This window comes from Arvicanthis niloticus, chromosome 5 (genome assembly GCF_011762505.2).
Source record: "Arvicanthis niloticus isolate mArvNil1 chromosome 5, mArvNil1.pat.X, whole genome shotgun sequence".
In the NCBI taxonomy this organism is placed as follows: Eukaryota; Metazoa; Chordata; class Mammalia; order Rodentia; family Muridae; genus Arvicanthis; species Arvicanthis niloticus.
This window is the reverse complement of record NC_047662.1, coordinates 85,233,130-85,255,122: the sequence shown is the minus strand read 5'-3', so window position 1 is coordinate 85,255,122 and position 21,993 is coordinate 85,233,130. Positions and strand designations below refer to the sequence as shown.

The following is a 21,993-nucleotide window of genomic DNA, read 5'->3' as shown; positions in this document are numbered from 1 at the left end:
AATTTAAATCAAGGAAGTGACATTTGGATTTTTATATTTTTAAAACTTTTTTTTAAAAGCCAGGATCTCATTGTGTAGTAGTCCTGGATGTCCTGGAACTTGCTGTATTTACTTATTTATTTTTAATTATATACATATGTATTGTGTCAGTGTGTAAGTTTGTGCACATGAGTGCAGATGTGTGAAGATGCCCTTAGTGCTGGAGTAACAGATGTTTGTGAGCTACCTATGTGCTACCCTCTGCTAACAGTGGAGGCAGCCTTCTAGCCTTGGATTTAGTTTAGTTTAGTTTAGAAGCTCCCTAGCTGTGGTGTGGAGAACCCTGTCTGCATTCATGTTGGTCATCGGTGGTGCCGACAGCGTGCGGTGCCTACTGCAGAGTCCAGGTCACACAGACTCCACTGCTGAGGCCTCAGCCCTGAGACGCTGGGGCCTTCAGCTCACTCAACCCTTACTCATCTCCACTAAGCTCTTCGTGTTGTTGTTGGTTTTTTTGTTTTTTTTTTTTCTGTTGCTTTTATTTCTCATGGGGCAGTGTCTTGAGAATCATTTTGTGATAAACTTATGACCCTGAAGAAAAATGTTGGCTTTACCTGACCGGCTTTAAAAACAGAAGGATTTATGACCAGAGAATGGAGAGGAGGAATAGCGAAGGGGCTGGAAAGTTCCACAGAGGGATTCGGTGTGGTAAGGAACATGGGTCACTGTCGGCACAGCCAGCACTAGGGCAGCCCAGGTCCTCTCTCAGTCTGTGTCCTCATGGAGAGAGATGATGGTTGACTTGCTAACCTTGCAAGGCTGTTGTGTGTGCAGTCAGAGTGGTAGTCTCACTGTTGCAGAGATTTTGGGCACTGGAGGTTCCTCAGTCTTTCCTATGTACCCACTTACTGCAGGGGACATCCTGGAATGAGGGACTACACCCTGGCTGTGTAGTCCCAGGAGGGAAGAACCTGTCCTGATTTGATTGCCTGACTCTCCCTATACTCAGGGCATTTCAGATTATATGTGGCTATTCCTGAAGGTTACTGGCTGAGGTTCCCAGGGCAAGCCTGGGAAAGTTAGCATAGGCTCTCTGTAGACCAGGGAAAGAGATGGCAGATAGATAATTCTACCAGCACAGTACACACACTTGTACTCAGGCACACACAGGGAGAAGCCATTGTTGGATAGCTTATATACATTTGATAAGTCAGGTGTATAAGAGACTTAAAATATTTTTATGTGTGAATATTTTGTTTGCTTGCAGATATGTGTGTGCATTACATGTGTGCATGGTGCCTGCGGATGCAATAACAGAACTTTAGATCCTTTAGAACTAGAATTGTAGACAGTTACAAGCCACCAGATGGGTGCTGGGAATTAAACCGTGGTCCTCTGCAAGAGCAGCAAGTGCTCTTAACCACTAAGACCCTAGATCAATGATTAATATTGATAGTTGCTTCAGTGCATGTGCCTTTCAAATATGGAGAGGAGTGGGTCGGGGTTAGACTTAAGAGAGACCATCTCACATATTTGGAGACATCAGTCTTAGATGGGGTGGATTTCAGAGATAGTTTGTGACAACATAGTAGCTTCTAGAAATGGCCAGGGTAGATCAATTTGAGCTGATTGGCTTCCTTGGCCAAGGATTTTTATTTCTCTTGTTCTTTTTTGCAGTGGTTAGCCGCTGACTAAGCTCTTGTAAGGCCAGTGCTCTAGTGTTGATAAAAGCAGGCTTGCCTATAGTCCATGTTTAAAACTTTACTGAAGGGCAGTGCCATTCTGACTATCTCAGATTTTCAGAGATGCTGTCCCCTGCCAGACCTTCAGGTCAACAACAGTGTTGTAGCAAGGCTCTGCCTTCATGTCCACACCAGAGCAGCTGCAAGAGGGCACGGGGCCCCAGCTGATGGCTCCTCATGCTGCTCCATGGTTGGAAGCATAGCTGAGACAGAAGCTGTCTTAGGGTTCTATTGCTGTGAACAGACATCATGACCAAGGCAACTCTTATAATGGAAAACATTTAATTTGGGGCTGGCTTACAGATTCAGAGGGTTAGTTCATTACCATCATGATGGGAAGCATGGCAGTGTCCAGGCAGATGTGGTACTGGAGAAGGAGCTGAGAGTTCTATGTTGAACCGAAAGCAGCCATGGGGGGGGGGGGAGGTTACTGGATGTGTCACACTGGGAGTAGCTTGAACATTTAAGACCTCAAAGCCCTGCCTCCACAGTGACACACTTCGTCTAACAAGGCCACACCTCCTACTAGTGCCATTCCCTGTGAGCCTATGAGAGCCATTTTCATTCAAACCACCATAGCCTTTTAAAAATGTTATATTTATAACAAATTCTTAACATGTAATTTATTCAGGTAGCTTTAGACTGTCACCCTAAGGTGCAAAGAGAATGAAAGCTGTTGTTTTGTAAGTCTTTTGGCCTTCCTTCCTTCTTTTTCTGCCTGCCTGCCCGCCTGCCTGCCTGCCTGCCTGCCTGTCTTTCTTCCCGTCCTTCTTCCCTCCCTTCTTCCCTCCCTCCCTGATATTTTTCCGTCTGACAATTTTTTTTTTTTTTTTAAATCTGGAATTTTAAATTAAATACAAAAGAGGACAGATTGTAGGATTGGCTAAGGTGCTGGTTATCAAGGTTTTGACAACTTGATATAAGCTAGAGTCATCTGGGAAGATCAACCTCAATTGAGAAGATACCTCCATCAGATTTCTTATAGGCAGGTCTGTGGGGCACTGTATTGATTAATGATTGTTGTGCGAAGGCCACACAGTAAGAGGTGCCATCCCTGTGCGGGTGATCCTTGGGTGTTATCGGAAAGCAGGCTGAGCAAGCCATGGAGAGCAAACCAGTAAGCAGCATCCCTTCATGGTCTCTGCTCCAGCTCCTGCTTGAGGCCCTCCTCTGACCTGTTTGTTCGAGACACGTGGAGTGAACAGAAGCACTGGTGCTTTCAAGTAGCTGTTGAGGTGTTTCTCAGCATGGCTACAGCAGCTGCGGGTAGTGAGGTCCTCCGTCCTGCTAGTCTGTAAGGATGTTCTTCTCTTCTTTCAGGATCTCATCTTGCCCAATGGTGGGACTCCAGCAGGCACTTCGAGTCCAGCTTCTTCATCGTCTCTTCTGAACAGACTTCAGCTTGACGATGACATTGATGGTGAAACCAGAGATCTCTTTGTCACAGTTGATGATCCCAAGAAGCACGTCTGCACAATGGAGACCTACATCACATACAGGATCACCACCAAAGTACGTCTCTGTTTCAGAATGTCTGGGTTCAGACTTGTGCTTTTGTGTTCGGTGAGTTGACACAGGCTAGGGTCATCTGAAGGAGGGATTTTCAGTTAAGGAGATGCCTCCGTAAGATTGGCCTGCGGGCAAGTGTGTGGAGCATTTTCTTAATGATTGGCATAAGAAGGCCCAGCCCAGTGTGGGTGGTGCCACCCCAGGCAGGTGGTCCTGTGTGGTATAAGAAAGGTAACAAACATGAGCCTGGAGAAGCAAGCCAGTAAGCAGCCTTCCTCCATGGTCTCTGCATCAAGTCCTGCCTCTAAGCTCCTACCTTGACCTCTCTCAGTGATGAACTTCGATTGGGATGTGTATGCCAAATAGACCCTCTCCTTCCCAAGTTTGGTCCTGGTGTTTTATCACAGCAAGTAGCAGGCAACCTAGAACAATGCCTTGTGTGAACTGAGCTCCTCCCAGAACCTGGGACAATCTCTTCGTGGACTGAGACCCTCCCTCTGTTGTGCATGAACTGAGACTCTCCCTCTGCCTTTGGTTCATCTTCTCTGGTTACTTTTACTATAGTTATGGGAGAGAGTGGTTATATTAAAAATGAAGAGGATTATATACTCACAAGTTATTAATCTTAAAATGAGGAGACATTGTGGCTGAAGTCATTTAAATAAAACATTTACCCTCATAATACCTTTGTGTCATATGGCATCTTTGCTTCATGTGCCCACTTCCCAATGTGCGTGGCCTTATGCTCACTTCAGTCTCTGTAGTGAGACCCTGATTGTAATTTGGCCTAAATGTAGTTAAAGACAGAAAGGGCCTGAACCTAAGCCTGGTGCCAGTGTGCCATGCCTTCTTTATTCCAGACATATGGAGGACAGAGCACTGGGATGAAACTGGACAGTTTCCACAGCAATGCTAAAAGGCTTGCATTAGTTAGAATTTTATAGGTGAGGAAACTGAGTAACTTGTATGGGGCTACAAAATTGGTAGGTATGTTTCTAACATCAATTTTTTTAAGACCACAAAGTTCACATTCTTTATATAATTTATTTGTAGAGGAATACCGTTAATTCTTAATCTTTGGCAGAATGGTGGGGATAGAACCCAGGGCCTTGTACCTGCTGGGCAGGTAAGCACCCTACCACTGAGCTATGTCCTTAGGCTGTGTTATTGGTTTTCACTTTTGAAGTCTTTTTTTTTTTTTTTTTTTTTAATATTTAAACTACTAAAATTTTCGAGTTAGAGCAGGGTTCTTGACTGACTGTGGATCTTTTGGGAAGAGAGCACTTTCTTTAGCATGTGTAACAACGCCCCTCGACTCTGTCCGCTAAATGCTTGTAGTTCCTTCCAACTATCTTCAACCCCCATTTGTGACAGATATATTCAGACACTGCCAAACATCTGCCGGGGAGCAAAGTTGCTCCTTAATAGGAAATTGCTGATCTACCATCACTTTGTATTTTATAATTTAAAAGTTCTTTACAAAAAGCAAAAAGACAGGAAAGTGGATTGGGGACCTGGCATGGTGGGGTGGGGTGGGGAGGACTTGGTAGGGTTAAAAGGGACTAAGAGGGAGGTACACACAAATACACACACATACACACACACATGCACACACACGCACACAGACACACACGCATGTATGAAGTAAGTGCTTTAGTCAGGAAAGCATTCTTTTTCTGTTTTTCCTCTACCACAAACCACATACTTCAGAAAGAATTACAGACGTTTGAATGAACCTTTATGGATGGTGTTAGTAGCTCAGGTAAACTGCATCTCTCTTCTTCCTACTCAGTCCTCAGCCCCTCACTCCCCCACCCCCACCCCCACCCCTGTTATCTTGGGAACTGAACTCGGGGCCTCATTCATGCTAGGCAAGTGCAGTGTCGCTGAGCTATGTTCCCGGCTCCATTTTTCCTTCAATTAAGAAAATAATTTATTAATGATTTTTGGGGGGACTGGAGCAAGGTTTTGCTGTGTAGCCCAGGCTGACCTTGAACTCTTGAGCCTCTGGGATGCCGCTCAGCCTCTGGGATGACAGTGTGTGCCTCTATACCCAACAAACATTTCTTTTAATTGTAAAAATTTGTAGGTTCTATACCTGTTTAAATTCTTTGGAAAGATAAACAGAATGAAATATGTTCACATATTTCTTCATCTTTTATTGGATGGAAATACTGTGTTTAAAAATCACACAAATAGTAAAATAGGTGTTTATAAAACACAAAATCCAACGATCACATACAGAGTGGCAAGCTTGCCTTCCGTGTTCTCCTCGGCTGGACAGTCTTCTCACCAGAAGCAACCCCGCTGCGGCTCTGGTGCCTCGGCTTCTCCCTTTCATTCAGGCACAGGCACTTAGAGTGCACACTGTGTGGGTCTCAGTGTGTGCTCTCTTGCTTTCCCTCCCACTGGACAGTGCTGCTGAGCCCTCCCGTGTCCACATCACTGCACTTAGCTCCATCTCTGGGCCTCTGCCTAATTATGCAATGATTATACAAATGTCTTTTTTTTTTTTTTTTTTTTTTTTTTTTTGGACATTTAAACCATTCTTAGCTTTTAAAAGTCACTCCACCCCATCTTTTCGCACTTGGCTCGCACTGTCCTTCCATGTATATCACTCACACATGTATGAGTCAGGGGCTGGGGTGATGTGCATAGCTCCAGGAATTCTTAGCATTTGTTTCCCTTCCCTTAGGGTGAGCTTAGTTTTTACCCTGTAGTCAGTAAAACACAAAACCTGCTTTTCTTGATCTGGTGGTAAGCAGCCTGGTGGCAGGGTAACTGCCTTGCTGGCACAGCAGCCCTTACCCACCTGACCATTTTCTACACTGCTTGATTCCTGCACCCTGCAGTCCATGCTCTCGCCTTACACATTAAAGAGACCCCTGTAGGGCTGACCTGGCTCACTGGCTATCTGATAGCACCTGCTGTCACTCCCTGGTCTCCCCTCTTCTCTCTCTATCCTAGCCTACTTTTCCCACTGCATTCTTACTTCTGTCCTTTCTCCCGGGGTATTTGATTCCTTGTAACTGAGGAACTGCCATTCCCAAGTTATATTCCTGGGTTTCCACTGGGGTGAGGAATCACTGCCGAGTTTTTACTTTTTATTATCATGATAGATAGTGATATCTGGGAATGAGAAAGAGGAATATGAGGCCACAAGACCCTACATGGGGACTTGCATTCTGCTGAGGTCTTCAGACAGAGTTGGTGCAGAGCAGGGGGTGCTACAGTTTCAAGGCTCTGATTCCAGATCCTCTAAATGATGATGGTGGTGGTGGTAGTGGTGATCAATACGTTATTTCTCCGCCAGTAAAATGAGCCAATTCAAGCCAGATTAAAATATGTATAAGTGCAGGTTTATTGGGGAGCTGCGCTCGGGAGAGTGAATTTGATGGCCCCAAGGAAGGAGGCCAGGGAAGCTGCCATGGGGAAGGAGAGAGAGGAGAAGGGAAGAGAAAGGAAGTGTGCTTGCTCACAAAGAAGGAAAAGAGAGGTGGGAGGAGGAAGGAGAAGAGGAAGAAAAACCAAAATGTCAGAGTTATACAGCAAAGAGCCTCTGGGAGAAGAGCAGGCCAGCCACTGGGCTAGAGAGTTCAAGGTTGAGGTCAGGGTATGCCAGGTAGGGACTGAGGGATGCTGGGAGAACCTGGAGTCCAGGTCTGCTTTGGTATGGAAAATAAATACCTCATCTGCTTGTTCTGGGCCTGAAACCAAACAGTGATGATGATGATGGGAATGATGGGGATGATGGGGATGATGGGGATGATGGGGATGATGGGGATGAGAGACAGGGTCTCACTATGTAACCCTGCCTGGTCTGGAAATTACAGAGATCTGCCCAACTCTGACTCCTAAATGCTGGGATTAAAGGTGTGTGCTACTATGCCCAGCTCTAATTCAGACTCTTTTTTTAATGTTTAAATTTTTATGTTATATGCATGAGTGTTTTGCCTGCATGTATGTCTAGGTACCATCTGTGTGCCTGGTGCCCTTTGGAGGCCAAAAGCCGACATTGGATCCCCTGGTACTGGAGTTGCAGATGATCATGAGCTGCTGTGTGGGTGCTGGGGCTCAAACCTGGGTCTTCTGGAGGAGCATCCAGTAATCCCGACCCCTGAGCTACCTCTCTAGCCCCTCTAATTCAGATTTCTGATGACGTAGTACAGAGCTGTGTTGTCTGAGCTGAAATTAGCTGAAGGCCTTTTGATATGGAGTGCTCCATCAGATCTCTCTGGTTCTTGTCTTCCTCTGTGACTGGGAGGTCAGCACAGCTCCTTCTCAGGGCCGGCAGCTCCTGGCTGTTTCAGCCTCTTAAAAAGTCACAGCACAGTAACAGGTAATTAATTATTGGACAGTTAAACCATGCGTCTATCCATTTTGGGATAAAAATTTCAATTTTTATTTTATGTACTTAATCAGTTGTAGAAAACAGAAAATGAAAGTAAGCTAAAATAAAATGAAAACATGCCCATAAACTCACTGTCAGAAGTAATTGTGGTGACTCGGTGTGCTGTTTTCTCTGTTCTTTCATGAAAATGAGCATTTTCATGTAGCTGGCTCATTACTGCATTGCAGATACTGTTCTGTGCTAGCAAGTTCCAGGCAGCACACTTTGCTGTCATCTCTGAGACTGAAGTCCTGTTCTCTCAGTGGCTATCCCATTGTTTGTTTTGTGCAGTTGCTGTTGTGAATATTGCAACTATTCTTAGTTTTAAAACAGAACTTAGACACAGTGACATGGGTGTGCTTGCTCAGTGACATGTGGCTACTGTGTGGCTAGAGTTTGAGTCCAGAGACCATTCTCTTAATAACTATGCTGCACTGATGGGATGACCGGTTGTCACTGTCAGTTGTAGTGGATTTGGAGTCACCTGGAGGCACACCTAGGGTTGTATCTGCTTCTTTGCTCTGGCCAGTTTCTCATCAGACGCCTCAGTTGTCTAGAGTGTATGTGGTTTGCAGTTGATTAATGTGAATGGGAGGAAGGGGGAAAAGATGTGAGTGGCGAGCTTGGCAGTGAAGCAAGAACAGAGCATCAAGAAACAGCAGTAACTGCAAGAGAGCACTTGAATGAGAGGTGTGTGTGCGTGTGCACGTGTGGTATGTATGTGTCTGTGTGTGTATGTATGATTGTGTGTAAGTGTGTTAGACAGAGCCTTACTGACTTCATACTTGCTGTGTAGCCCAGGCTTGTCTAGAACTCTTTTCTGGTCCTTCTGCCTCTGCCTCCTGAGTGCTGGTGTTTCAGCTATGCATTACTGTGCCTGTAATATGCTTATGTGCTTTTACTTTTGAGGATGAAGGAGAATTAAGAGTAAGATGGACAGAGATGGCAGGAAAGTAGACATGGTTGAAGGTCAGAGAGTAAGCCAGAAGAGGAAGCCGTCTCTTGAGGACCAGCTTGTGGTTTGGTCTGTGAAAGGAGAAGTACACTTTCCCCATTGTTCTAGAAAAAGGAAGGGAAGCTTGTCTCGTGACAGAAAGTGAAGGGATTCTTTGCTTATAGCTTCGGTTTTATCTGGGGCATAGTGACAAGATCATGTGGCAGGAGTTAGAAGTTTTGAGGTGTCTACAGCTTTTTCATAACTGGTGACGGGACTCTTCAGGTTGCATGGTGCTGGGAGTGTGGAGTTGCTTGGCGGTGTTGCGGATCCTGTATAGAGAGTGTTGCTCTTTACCTGGTATTGCTAAAGGCACAAGAGTTACCAAAGGACAGTCTTACCTTTAGAGTTAGTGGAAACTAATAGTTGGCTAAATTAATTTAGTGTTTTGGCCAGTTTCATTAAACCCAGCATGGATTCAGATGGCATTGGAGACTGTTTTTGTACACTTTAATTTTTAAAAAACTCTTCAAAATCTTTGGGTAATATTGTCTATAGGATAGAAGTTATTCATCTAAGTTATTCATCTATGGGCAGTCGGGTTCCCAGAGCCATTTGCCATCTAGGCTGGTGGAAGGGGACCTTTTGTGGTCTGTGGAGTCCAGGTCCAGGCTGGGTGTGGATTGGCTTGTGGACTGATGCTCATGTTTCCAGAGATGACTAAAGAGGTGCTCGTGAGGAGCAGCAGAGCTGAGCTAGCATGGCGAGCTTACGGTTACTCTGTCTGTGGTTACTGTCTCTGATCTGACTGGAGTGTTGGGGATCTCTAATGGACACTTGTAGGTTCTAGACACACTGTGGAGGGACAGGGTAGATAGAGGTCCTCTCTGATGATGGAATTCTGGTGCTCTCGCTCTCGATCTCTCTCATCCCTGGAGTGAATTTGTTGACTGACATGTTTTAGGGACACTTGAGTCCTCCCAGCTCCTCTCCAGAAAGCCAGCACTGCACTTGGCTCGCTCTCCACAGCAGAGCTATGTTGCAAGTGTGCAGTGATGGCTTCGCTCTCGGGTCTACTTTGCAAGGCTCCCCATCCTTATTTTCCCTGTATCTTTCTCAACTATTTTTAATTTACGTCATTTGATTTTATTTTATGTGTCAGTATGACTTTCATAGAACAAGCTATGGTAAAAATAAAGTAAATTTTGAGTTAAAAAAGAATGAGCCTTTTTGTTTCATAATTCTATTTACCCTGCTGTGTCAGATAGATATCTCCTGCCGTAGAGCATCCCCTGTGGTCCCTAACAGAGCCTTTAAAACACAAGCATCGATGGGGCCGAGAGATGGCTCAGTGGTTAAAAGCACTGACTGTTTTTCTAGAGACCTGGGTTCAATTCCTGCACCATATGGCAACTTATAATTACCTCCAGTTCCAGTTCCAAGAGATCTGATGCCATTTCCTAGCCTCTTTAGGTATCAAGTGAATAACATGTACAGACATATATACAGCAGAACACCCATACACTATGTATGACTTGGTGGATAAAGTGTTTGCCTCATATGGTAAGGACCAGAATTTGAATCCTGGACCTCACATAAAACTGGACATGGTAGTGCGTCTGCAATCCCAGTGCTCCTACTGTGAGATGGAGGTTGAGGCAGAAGGATCTCCAGAAGCTAGAACACATAGGGCTCAACACCAAGGGATACTGTCTTGGTGAGTGTCAGGGTGCACATTTTTAATCAAAGTATTTGGGAGGCAGAGGCAAGTAGATCTCTGAGTTCAAGGCCAGGTTGGCCTATAACGTGAGGAAGTTCCAGGCCAGCCAATTAGGACTACACAATGAAACCCTATCTCAAAAAAAATATATTAAAAAAAAGTACGAATTTTTTTATCCAGCAGTTTTATCCTTAGGAAATTATTTTAGTGGGATTAATGGATAGAAGTCCAGTGATGTTTATGGTTACATTGTTTATTGGTTAAAAAATTAGAAACAATTTAATTAGGGATTTGGTTTCATCATGTTATAACCTCTTAGTTGAATATTATGCATGTGTTAAGTGATTGTAAAGATCTGAGCACAAAGGTACTCAGGATGCCTTAATGTGCTACAGAAACTGAATGAATATGCATAGAAAAAGTGGAAGGAGGTTTATAAACTTAAATATTAATTTGTTTTCTATCTAGAGGGAACATTTTCATATTTTTCAGTCATTATTTTTCTTGAAGTTATAAAATAAGCAAATATGCTGGGTGGTGGTGGTGGTGCACACTTGTAATCCCAGCACTAGGGAGGCAGAGGCAGGAGGATCTCTGTGAGTTTGAGGCCAGTCTGGTTTATAGGTCAAGTTCCAGGACAGCCAGGGCTATACAAAGAAACCCTGTCTTGAAAACTAAAACACAGAAACAAACAAATAAACAGATATAATCTGGACAGACAGAAGGGTGGAGTTGGATCTCCAAATATAGAAACATTTGTAGCAAAAGCACAGCTTCTGCCTGTGCCTTTTGTAGTTACCAGGTATTGATTTCATGGAGTAGAAATGTTACAGAAATGGTGGGTTTTGGAATTGATTTGGTGAACATAAGAAATGTGATTGATTTGATCATGGAACATTTAGGAAGGTGGAGGGAGAGGCCCTTTCCCCATTCACAGTGAAACCCGATTACTTTCCTTTCTCACTGCCGACAAGTCTTCTGGAGTCTCTGGGTGTTGGAAGGGGTCTTGAAAGTGTCTCTCTCAATGCTTTTAATGTTGGGGTCTCTGGGCAGCTCTGTAGAGTTCAGGGATCTGCTGGGGCCACAGAGGACAACATGGTCCATCAGTGATGAGCCTGCCATGCTGGACCTGACGTCATCCCCAGCTCCCCTTCCTCTGCAAAGCCTTCTGATAACTTGGCAGTACCTTTTCGGTGTCTTCCGAGTCTTCACACTCTACCTGCTGTGACGAGGGGAAGGTTGTGTTTCACGGGTGCTTATGATTCAAGGGACTGGATGGGAGCAGGGACAGTCCTTGAGGAGCAGCTTCCCCTTCTGGTTCTGTGCAGACCAAGTACACAGCTTTGTGGAGAATGGCATCCTAACCTCAAAGCCAGAGCTGCTCACAGCCTTGGTCAGTGGATGACTCTTCCTTAGGTATTTTAAAGATTTTTTTGGATCCCTCAGATTAAAACAGACTTTGGGCTTGAAAGAATAAATTGTAAAATGTGGCTTAGATCATTTTTGTTTTATACTTTAGCTCCTATTTGAGATCAGCAATTGCTGGTACCCTCCCAGGGATGAACGGTACATCCAAGGAGAGAGATATACAGCTATATATAGATATATATAGCAGTCAATAAATAAAAATCATGTTTTGGTATAACTTAATTTTATTTAATGTTTATTATTAAAGTGGCATAACTGTATTTCAGAAAACTTTAAAAATTCAGGATTATGGTAGATTGTTAACATTTTCTGCAACACAATGGCATTTTGTTATTTTTTCTAGATATTTCCTCATCTAGATCTAAAATGTAGTATGCTATCAAGGTCACTCTTCTGGCAGAATATGGTAGATAAAGCAAAATGTCTCCCTCCCTTCCTCCCTTCCTTTCATTTTCTTTTTTTTTTCTATGTTTATTTTTGATTTTGTCTTACTATTTAGCCGTCCTGGCCTGGAACTCACTATGTAGGCTAGCCAGCCTATCTTTGAATTTACAGATTTCCTTCACAACTGCCTTGAGTGCTGGGATTGAAGGTGTGTAGGCTGTGTGTGCTGAGGGAGCAGTCTTCTGTCGTCTCTGCTTGGCTGTTTCTTCCCTCTGCTTCCAGCAAGGCTTGTCAGCATGTGTAACAGAGGGAAACACCATTCCTCCTCATGGATTTGTGTTGGTTCAGCAGTATCCAAAATTGCATTATTTGGGGGGAAAAAAAACCCTACAACCCTCTCAGAGTTAAGCTGGAGGAAATGAATCAAATGTTCTAGAGAATTCTGAAGAATAGCTGAGTTTCATTTCCTGAGGGCAGGAAAACAAAAAAAAAACCCAACCCCCTCAAAAAAAACAAAACAAAACAAAAACAAAAACAAAAAAAACCCAACCGTCCCCCTCCAAAAAAAAAAAAACCCCAAACCAAACCAAAGATCTTATGATCTTATGTTTCCTAGCTCCTATGGATGGATGGCTGGATGGCTGGATGGCTGGATGGCTGGATGGCTGGATGGCTGGATGGCTGGATGGCTGGATGGCTGGATGGCTGGATGGCTGGATGGCTGGATGGCTGGATGGCTGGATGGCTGGATGGCTGGATGGGTGTATGGATGGATGGATGGATGGATGGATGAATGGATAGATGGGTGGATTTTTAAGACAGGGTTTCTCTGTGTGGTCCTGGCTATCCTGGAAATTGCTTTTTAGACCAGGCTGGCCTCAAATTTAGAGATCTGTCTGCCTCTGCCTCCTAAGTGCTGTGACTACAGACATGCAGCACTCTGCTGGGCTCCACCCTAGCTCCTTGTCTTTGTAGCCTGCTGGGAAGCTCTGCTCTTCAGCTGTGCATGGGTGGAAGTGTGTCCTCACCTTATCTGATTTCTAAAGGTGTGTGTCTCCTTCCCCCGGCCAGAAAGCACTCCTGCTCACATGTGTATATCCCCTCTCTCTTCTCACTTGCAGAGTACACGGGTGGAGTTTGACTTGCCAGAATATTCTGTTCGTCGACGATACCAGGATTTCGACTGGCTAAGGAACAAACTGGAAGAATCGCAGCCCACTCATCTCATTCCCGTAGGTAGTAAGTCACTGCCGCTTGTTCTCGCTTTTCCTGAGTTAGACCCACACAGGCCATGCTCAGTGCCTTGCCTCTGCTATGATGGGCTCCCTTTTTATACTGAATCCACTCACCGAGAGTGTGTAAGATAGAAGTGAGATGTCTTACACTCAGCTTCTGCTCTGCGCTGCCAGCTTCTTAGTTAAGGTGGGGTAGATTTTTACTTTTTTCTTTCCTTCCATCCTCCCTTCTTAAAAAAAAATTATTAATGTATGTGTGTGTGGATACGTGTGTATATGCGTGTGCATGAGTGTGTGTGTGTGTGGATACGTGTGTGTATATGCGTGTGCATGAGTGTATGTGTGTGTGTCATAGCATACATTTGGAGTCGGAGCACAACTTTCAGGAGTTGGCTCTTGCTTTCCACCTTGTTGCTGTATGGTTCCTCTTCTTTCTGCTGCTCTGTGTAGTCCTGGGCACTGGTTCGTCAGTGTGGTGAGCCTCTTGCCTCTGCCTCCCATCTCAGTTGTAGGAGTGCTGGCATTGCAGATGTACATCCCTGCATCCAGTTTCTCACATTTTCCACTGAACTTGGCCTGTGGAGCTTCTTCAGCTGGCTCCTTTATTACCTGAGCCATCTCCCTGGTCTCTGTCTCTCTGTCACTCCCCCGTCTCTGTCTCTTATGTGGTACTGAGGATTAATCCAAGGGACTCATACTTGCTATTCATATGCTCTATACTGAGCTGCCCCTACTCTGTTTACTTTTGTTCTGAGGCAGAGTTTTACTAAGTTACCCAGGCTGGCCTTGAGCTCATTTTGTAGCTTAGGTGAGCTTTGAACTTGCAGCCAGCATTAGCCCATTGAGTAGTTGGGACTACAGGAATACACCACCCTGCTCAAGTTTCTTTTCCCAATATAAGATATTACCTTATTTCTCAAGCTGGCCCAGAACTCGATATCCAACCCAGGTTAGTGTCAAGCCTGTGGCAGTCCTCCTGCTTAAGCCCTGTGTAAAGCTATGGTGCCTGGCGCCTGGCTCACTCAGATTTTCACTTGTATTATGTCTCTGTCTCTGTCTCTCTGTCTCTCTCTCTGTCTCTGTCTCTCTCTCTCTCCCTTTCTCTCTTCCTTTCCTCTCTTTTCTTCCCTTTCTCCCTTCCTCCTTCCCTCCCCTCCCTTCTTCCTTCTCTCTCTCTCTCTCTCTCTCTCTCTCTCTCTCTCTCTCTCTTTCTTTGAATACCACAGTATCCCACCTCTTTAAAAGATTGAAGTTTGGTAGCTGGGTATTCTGGTTTACACCTATAGTCCTAGCTCGTAGGAGGTAGAGGCAGGAGTATTACTGTGAGTTCAAGGCCATCTTGGGCTACATAATGAGTTCCATCCATCTCGGCTACAGTACAAGACAGTGTCTGGAAAAACAAACAACAACAACAAAAAAAAGATTGATGCTTGGAAGTGAGTCTCACTGAAACTGCTTTTCGCACTTGGCAGACATTCTTCTTGAGGTTTGGCTGCCTACCAAACAAGGCAAAGCTGGTGCTTCAGATTGTGACCGATGGGTCAGGAATCTAGCACACCATCCCTTTACAACCACAGCTTTCAATTTAAAACTCAAGCAAGAAAACCACTCATTCTCTGTTCTGATGCAGCATGAATGGACCCACCCCTTACAACTCCCTGCTTTTTGAAAAACAGGTGATAACTAAAATTTTAAAGACTGAATAATCATATATATTATCTGGGCCCGAATCGTCTTTGGGGACTTTAGGAAAGTTTATAGCATATGAATCTTCAGAGGCCAATTTATTCTTTAACAAGACCTTGTTTGAATGACCTCCAGGGTTGCCCAGTTTCCCTGTTGCTTCTGCACCTTCCCACCTCCGTTACCCACCCACCATGGCTGGATGAAGCTGTGTGTGCAGTGAATACTGGATGTTTGTATGGTTTTGAGGTGAGGTGATCCACATGGCTAGGACAAGGCTGGAAGCGATGGGGCCCTCAGGGATCTGCTGTCCCCAGACATTTTTTTTGCCACCATAAGTCCTGTCTGCTCTTTTAAGCCATTTTAAACTTGTTGGAACAAGTCCTTAAAATAGAATCCTACTTGGCCAGATTGGGAGCTAGTGGTAATTTTTTTTTAACATATGCTTTTTATTTCAGAACAGTTTTCGGGTTATTGTAAAAATAGGAGAACGGGGTTTTCCATACTCAGCATCTGGCTGCATTCATGGCTAACACTCTACACAGATGTGAGACGCCTGTGACAGTTAACGGGCTACCCGTCATCATGCTTTAATAAACTGTTTACTCAGTACTTTATTTCGAGTTGAGTAGTTTTGCCAATGTTGTGTTTCATTCCAGGTTCTCTACCGGGACATCTCACGGTCATTCCCCTTTGGCAGTTTTTGCTTGTAACAGTTTTTCAAGCTTTCCTGGTCTTTAACAACCTTTGACAGTTTTGGGGTTTGTTAGTGAGGTTTAATGGACATTTGTCTCAAGACTTTCTTGGTTAGACCATGAAAATGGAGTAAGGTGTTTTGGAGAAGAAAGCCACAGTAGTAAACTGTTAATCCAGGTCCCATGACGTGAGGAGTCTCTTTATCTCTCTTTACCCTTTCCCTGTGGCCCAAGCCCAGTCCTTTCTTGGCTGCTAGGGTTTCTTCTTTTCCTTGTGGTTTGGCACTTGAGAATCAAAAGCTCGAGAGTGACACCTGCTGGTAAAATGTAGTGCCACCAGTCTGTAGATCCCACTCGGTACTGAATGTGCCTCCAGCATCTGGGAGGATCCAGGCATTCTTCAGGTAGTCTCCGCTGGCTGGGCAGCGTGGTGGGCAGGAAAGTGATTTAGAAGCAGGCAGAGACTGAAGTTTCTTCACAAGCTTTTGATACTTAGCCAAAGTAGAAAGATTTAATTTAGGAAAGTATTTCTGGTTTGAATAGAGAAGTTAAATGAGGAATGAACTTTTTACTGTACTCCACCCTCTACCCCCAAATTATCTTACAGAAACTGTTAGAAGGTATCTCTTTTTATTTAAGTACCAGCTGTGTATTCTTTACTAGACCTGGTAGCTAATCTTGGTAGGAACATAGTGAAGGATTTTAAGATAGACAAGAGACCTCTGCCCGGGGAACTTAGTGTCAAATATTAACTGAGGTGGCTAGCTCTCGGCTCAGTGGTTAAGAGCATCTGCTCTTGGCGTTCTCAACACGCGAATGGTGGCTCACAGCTGTGTATAACTCTAGTAGCGGGGGATGCATCCTCCTCCTCTGGTATCCACAGTCACCAGGCACACATATGAAACATAGGTGCACATGCAGGCAGAACCCCATACACAGTAAAATAGTTTTAAAAGAAATCTGAACTAAATATTAACAAAAATGGAGAACTGGGTCAGTGGGCAGCATAATTATTGTTTAGGTTTTTATTGTCTCCTTTAAGAGCGATTTTATTTTTTAATTTTTTATTAGACTTATTTCATGTGTGTTTTACCTGTGTATATGCATGTGTATAATATGTGTGCTTGGTGTCCAAGGAGCTCAGAAGAAAAGATCTCTAGGAACTACAGTTACAGATGGTTGTGACTCACCACACATATGCTGGGAATCAAACCCATGTCCTCTGAGAGAGCAAATGTTCTTAATCACTGAGTTCTTATTTTTGTTTTGTTTTTTGATACAGGGTTTCTCTGTGTAGTCGGGCCATCCTGAACTTTCTCTGGCCTCTAAGTTAGAGTAGGCTGGCCTTTAACTTAGTACCTGCTTCTGTCTCCTGATTGCTGGGATTAAAGGCATGTGCCATCACAACCTGTCTGAGACCTTATTTTTATTTTTAATTATGTATATATGTGTGTGTGCCCATGGAGGCCAAGGGGAGTCATATCCCTTGGAGACAGAGTTCTAGATAGGTGATGTGAGCTGCCTGTGTGGGTGCTGGAAACTGAACTGGGCCCTCTGCAAGAGCTGCATACACTCTGAGCTACCGAGCCTTCTCTCTGGCCCCATGTTTCCTCCTTTTTAGAAAGTCCCACTGAAGCCACACATGTACAGCCCAGTCGTTTGAAACGTACAGTTCCAAAGCTTTTAGTGTATTCAGATTTGTAGAACATCCAACAAGTCAGTGTCAGGACCTTTCAGCACCCCAGGAAACCTCAAAGTCCTTACCTGTTAATGTCCTCTCTCTGGAGCCTGATGGCCTCCCCTGTGCCTTCTGTCTCTTAAGTGTCATCCTCTTTCTTATACTCAGCATGTTCCAAGGGTCGCTCACAGTGGAGCACTGGTTAGTACTTCCTTCTTACTGTAAGGTGATAGTCTGAGTGTGAGCATATCACATTCTGTCCACCCTCAAATGGAATTTCGTTTGTTTTCTCCTTTGGCTCTTAGGCATAATACTGTTACAGATATTTGTGTGTAAGTCTTCCTGTGGCCATGTGTTATTATCTTTGGATGTAGACCTAGGAATGTAATTGCTAAATTATATGTTATTCTATATTTAATCATTTGAGGTACTGCCAGGCATTTGATATTCCCTCATGCCATGTGTGAGTTCTGGTTTCTCTACATTTTCACAAACAATGATTACTATCTGTCTTTAATTATAGCTGTCCTCATGGGTGTGGGATGGCATCATATTGTGATTTTTTAAAATTTGCATTTGCCTGACAACTAAGAATATCCTTTTATGTTCTTGGTGGCTGTTTGCATGTCTTCTTGGAGAAATGTCTGTTCAGATTTGTTGTCCATTTAATTTCTTAAAGATTCATTTTATTTTTAGTTATGTATATGTGTGTGAGTATGTGAGCGACAGCCCTTGGAAGCCAGAGGTGTGGCTGTTCCTGGACCTGGAGTTACGGGTGGTTGTGAGTTGCCAGACATGGGTACTGGGAATCAAACCTGAACCATCTCTTAAGTCCCCTCTTTGTCCCCTTAAAAATTTAACTCTCTCTCTCTCTCTCTCTCTCTCTCTCTCTCTCTCTCTCTCTCTCTCTCTCTCTCTCTCTGTGCGTGTGTGTGTGTGTGTGTGTGTGTGTGTGTGTGTGTGTGTGTAAGGGAACTTTAGAATCTATTCAAATTTGTTGGGAAACTTAGGGGAGAGTGGTCTTGAGTCATCTGTCTATGTACCTCTCTCTGCCTTAGATCAGCTGTTGTTAAACATGTTTGAGAATGGCTGTGCTTTCTGATTTGGCTGCTTAGGCCAGGAGTGTGGGGATAAAACCATTTCTTTAAAAGAATGAGAGATAAAGCTCTGGTGGAGTGATTCCTAGCATGAAAAGGACCCTGTGTTCCATATCCAGTTCCTTGTGGGGTGAGAAGGTGGGAGTCAGCACTTCACTTGGACTTCAGTGAAGCCATAGGAAGTTGTAGCCAGTTAAATAGTGGCTCTGGGAAAGCACCCACCCAGAGGCTCGATTTGCTTCTCCTCATGGACTGTAATATACCTGCTTTGTTTCCAGTCTCTTTGACTTCAAACTTGGCACTCTTTATGGGTTCTGATGGAAAAACACATCCTGTTCCTTAGACCCACCCCTTTCTTTTGCCTGAGGAGAGTCACAAGATGATTTATAAATTGATTGACTTTCAATTCAGTCTTTTCTACTTTGACTTCATAAATCCTGGCCTGTTTAAAGTATCCTGCCTGCCCCACCCCACCCCCTTTTGTGGTTCTGAGGGTTAACAGGGCATCTCCCACATACTGAGCATGCACTCCTACCACTGAACCACATCCTAAACCATGTACAGACAGCACGTGGGCTGTTAGACTCTTCATCACTGACAAACCAAACCTGGCAGAAACCATTCAGGAGGAGGGTGCTTTTGGCTTAGACTTTCCAACCCTGGTTAGTTGGACCCGTTCCTTTGAGCCTGAGGCATGGTAAGAGTGTCCCACAGTGGGAGCACGTGGCTGAAGCCGGTTTCCCAAGAAAAGCTGGGGAGCAGAGCAGAGTCAGGAGGGACCTGGGCCAAGTATAACCCCATAGACATATAACCCCAGTGACCTGCTTCCTCCAGCCAGGTGCCGCCTTCCCAAATAGCTCCACCACCTAGGGACCAAGCCTTTAACACCTGAGTCCATAAGGGGACATTTCATATTCAAAATCTCCAGAGCCCTTTCATGTCTTGCAGTATTCTGACAGGTTTCTTTCTTTCTTTTATATTGGTTTGCTCCTCTGGAATTTTCAAAGCTGAAAGAAGTAACCATATGTGCTGGGAGCTGGAAGTGTGTAGAGTGTTTGCCTTTGTAGACATAGTTCACTCTTTTTATCATGTAATGGAGGCATCAGAGTCTCCATGGAGACTTTGCCCACATTGTTTCCCTGTAAGTTGATGTACATTAATATACATGTACGTTTTACATGTGGACAGTTAACATATCTACCACCTTCAGGAGTATCCTTGTGAGTATGAATACTTAACATGACATATCCCATAACAAATTTTAAAAATATAATGTTGTATTTAATCTTTGAGAATTAAAATTGTTTCTTTTTGTTCTAGTTTACCTTTTTTTTATTTTCCGGCAGTAGTGGGGATGGAACCTAGGGTCTCATCCTTTCCATCAGGCTGCAGCCTGAGCTCTCTCATAGCACACACTTAAGTGCACACCCTGTTGTTCACTAGAGAGGTGTTCATCATGTATAGCAGTGTATATAGAGGAGTTAAGCAGCCCCTGTGCCCCGCCCCCACCCCAGACACCCGTCTGCTTTGCTGTGCCTCTGCGGGTGCTCACTGGCCTCCCCGCTGCTTTGCTCAGTATGGCTCAATGCACAGCAGACACATGGACAGTCAGGTGGGCACGCGCAGGCTTGGGAGGTGATTTACATTCATCTATCTAACCCTTTGGTGTTGAATTCTACTTGCAATATGAAGGTTTGCTTTTCCTGAAGACGAAGGATGTATTTACTAGGCAGCTTTCTTCTCACTGGAATTAATGAAAAGAGTTTGTATTGCAACAACTGTTTCCCTAATTTGAAATGATAAAATGACTTTATTTTCTGCCCAACTCCACTTTTTAAATAAAATACTTACTTCAGTTTTATTCATGTATGTGTGCCCATGTGTGTGCTATTTGATGTGTATATGCAGATGACATGGAGTCAAGAAGAAGGCATTTAGGTCCCTGGAGCTGGAGCTACAGGCGATTTTAAGATACTTGAGGTGGGTGCTGGGAACCACACTCTCGCCCTTTGTAAGAGCAGTGAGTGTCCTTGACTCTAGCCTCTCCCTCCTTTTTTGAGGTACTTTTAGCTTACTCAGTAGGGATATTAATAGTAGGATATTGATTGAACTTGCAAGTACTATGAATTAAACGAGGGTTGACAGTTACTCTTCTTGATGGCATGGCTTTTAATCTTGATGCCTCTTTATTTGGCAGTGGTTTTTGCCTTGAGTGGGGTATATAGGAATATCAAGTTGGTAAGGTTCGGAAGGCACAGGTTCGAGTGTTGGCATGTGTGAGCGGTAAACTTTTGTTGAGTGCAGGCAGAAGTTCAGACTCAGACAAGAAATTGAACATTCCATTACTGAGCAGTTGTGTATAGATTTTCTTCTTAGAAATAAGTTTTTCTGTGATAATATATAGGAAATATGCTTTTATTTCAGATTACAGACCAGGTTTAGAAGCTAAAAGCATATGTAACGTACACCCCAAACTCTTAAGTACTGTGTATAATGTGAGTTGTGAGTGTTTCAAAATTAAACCCTGAAGTTTCCAATTTTTGTTTTGTTTTGTTTTGTTTTGTTTTGTTTTCGAGACAGGGTTTCTCTGTGTAGCCCTGGCTGTCCTGGAACTCACTCTGTAGACCAGGCTAGCCTTGAACTCAGAAATCCACCTGCCTCTGCCTCCCAAGTGCTGGGATTAAAGGCATGCGCCACCATTGCCCTGCTTTTTTTGGTTTTTCAAGACAGGGTTTCTCTGTGTAGCCCTGGCTGTCCTGGAACTCACTCTGTCGACCAGGCTGGCTTTGAACTAAAAAATCAGCCTGCCTCTGCCTCCCAAGTTCTGGGATTAAAGGCGTGCGCCACCACTGCCTGGCATCCAATTGATTCTTGTAATGATTTACAGGTAGGAATTTTTTTTTTTTTTTATATCAACCAACATATATCTGTACAGATACTTGAGGTTGTTCATTTGTTTTTTGAGATAGGGACCTGCTATGTAGCTCAGTCTGGCTATGTAATCCTGCATGGTCTTAGGTTTTTCTTGTCCTAATCTTCTGAATGTTGAGATTGTGTGTGTGTGTGTGTGTGTGTGTGTGTGTGTGTGTGTGTGTGTGACAATGTCAAACTCATTATGGTTTTGATTCGTTTCCCTAATAATTATGGTGAGCATCTTTTCATGTGCTCACTGGCTGTTTGTAGGTCTGGGGGGAGGTTGCCAATATTGTTATTTCACCACTGAACTTCATCACTACCCCTATTTGCCCATCTTTAAAATGTGTTTTTAAAGGTTTTAAACCTCAAACATTGTTTCTTTTTATTGTGTTAATCATTGTACATGTGGACTTGAGGACTGGCACATAAGGCATTTCATACAGCTACATGTGGTCTCCTGAACAAACCCACCCTCCATTAGCACCTTTATTCTCTTACAGATTCATGTCTACACATACATGATTTTCCTCATGTATGTATAAAATCTAGATGCCACGTAGAAGAGAAAACCTGTGCTACTTGTTTTTCTGAGACTGGCTTTAT

General features: G+C 44.0%; 1 protein-coding gene across 1 annotated transcript in view; it reads left to right on the top strand.

Annotated features, from left to right (window-relative positions):
• The window catches only part of Snx30 (sorting nexin family member 30), a 97,246-nt gene that overhangs the window by 44,919 nt on the left and 30,334 nt on the right, over positions 1-21,993 (top strand). Inside the window, exons 2-3 of the mRNA XM_034503453.2 lie at positions 3,042-3,233; positions 13,208-13,318. Of these exons, the coding sequence (XP_034359344.1) occupies positions 3,042-3,233; positions 13,208-13,318 (303 nt within the window). The remainder of the gene's footprint in view (positions 1-3,041; positions 3,234-13,207; positions 13,319-21,993) is intronic.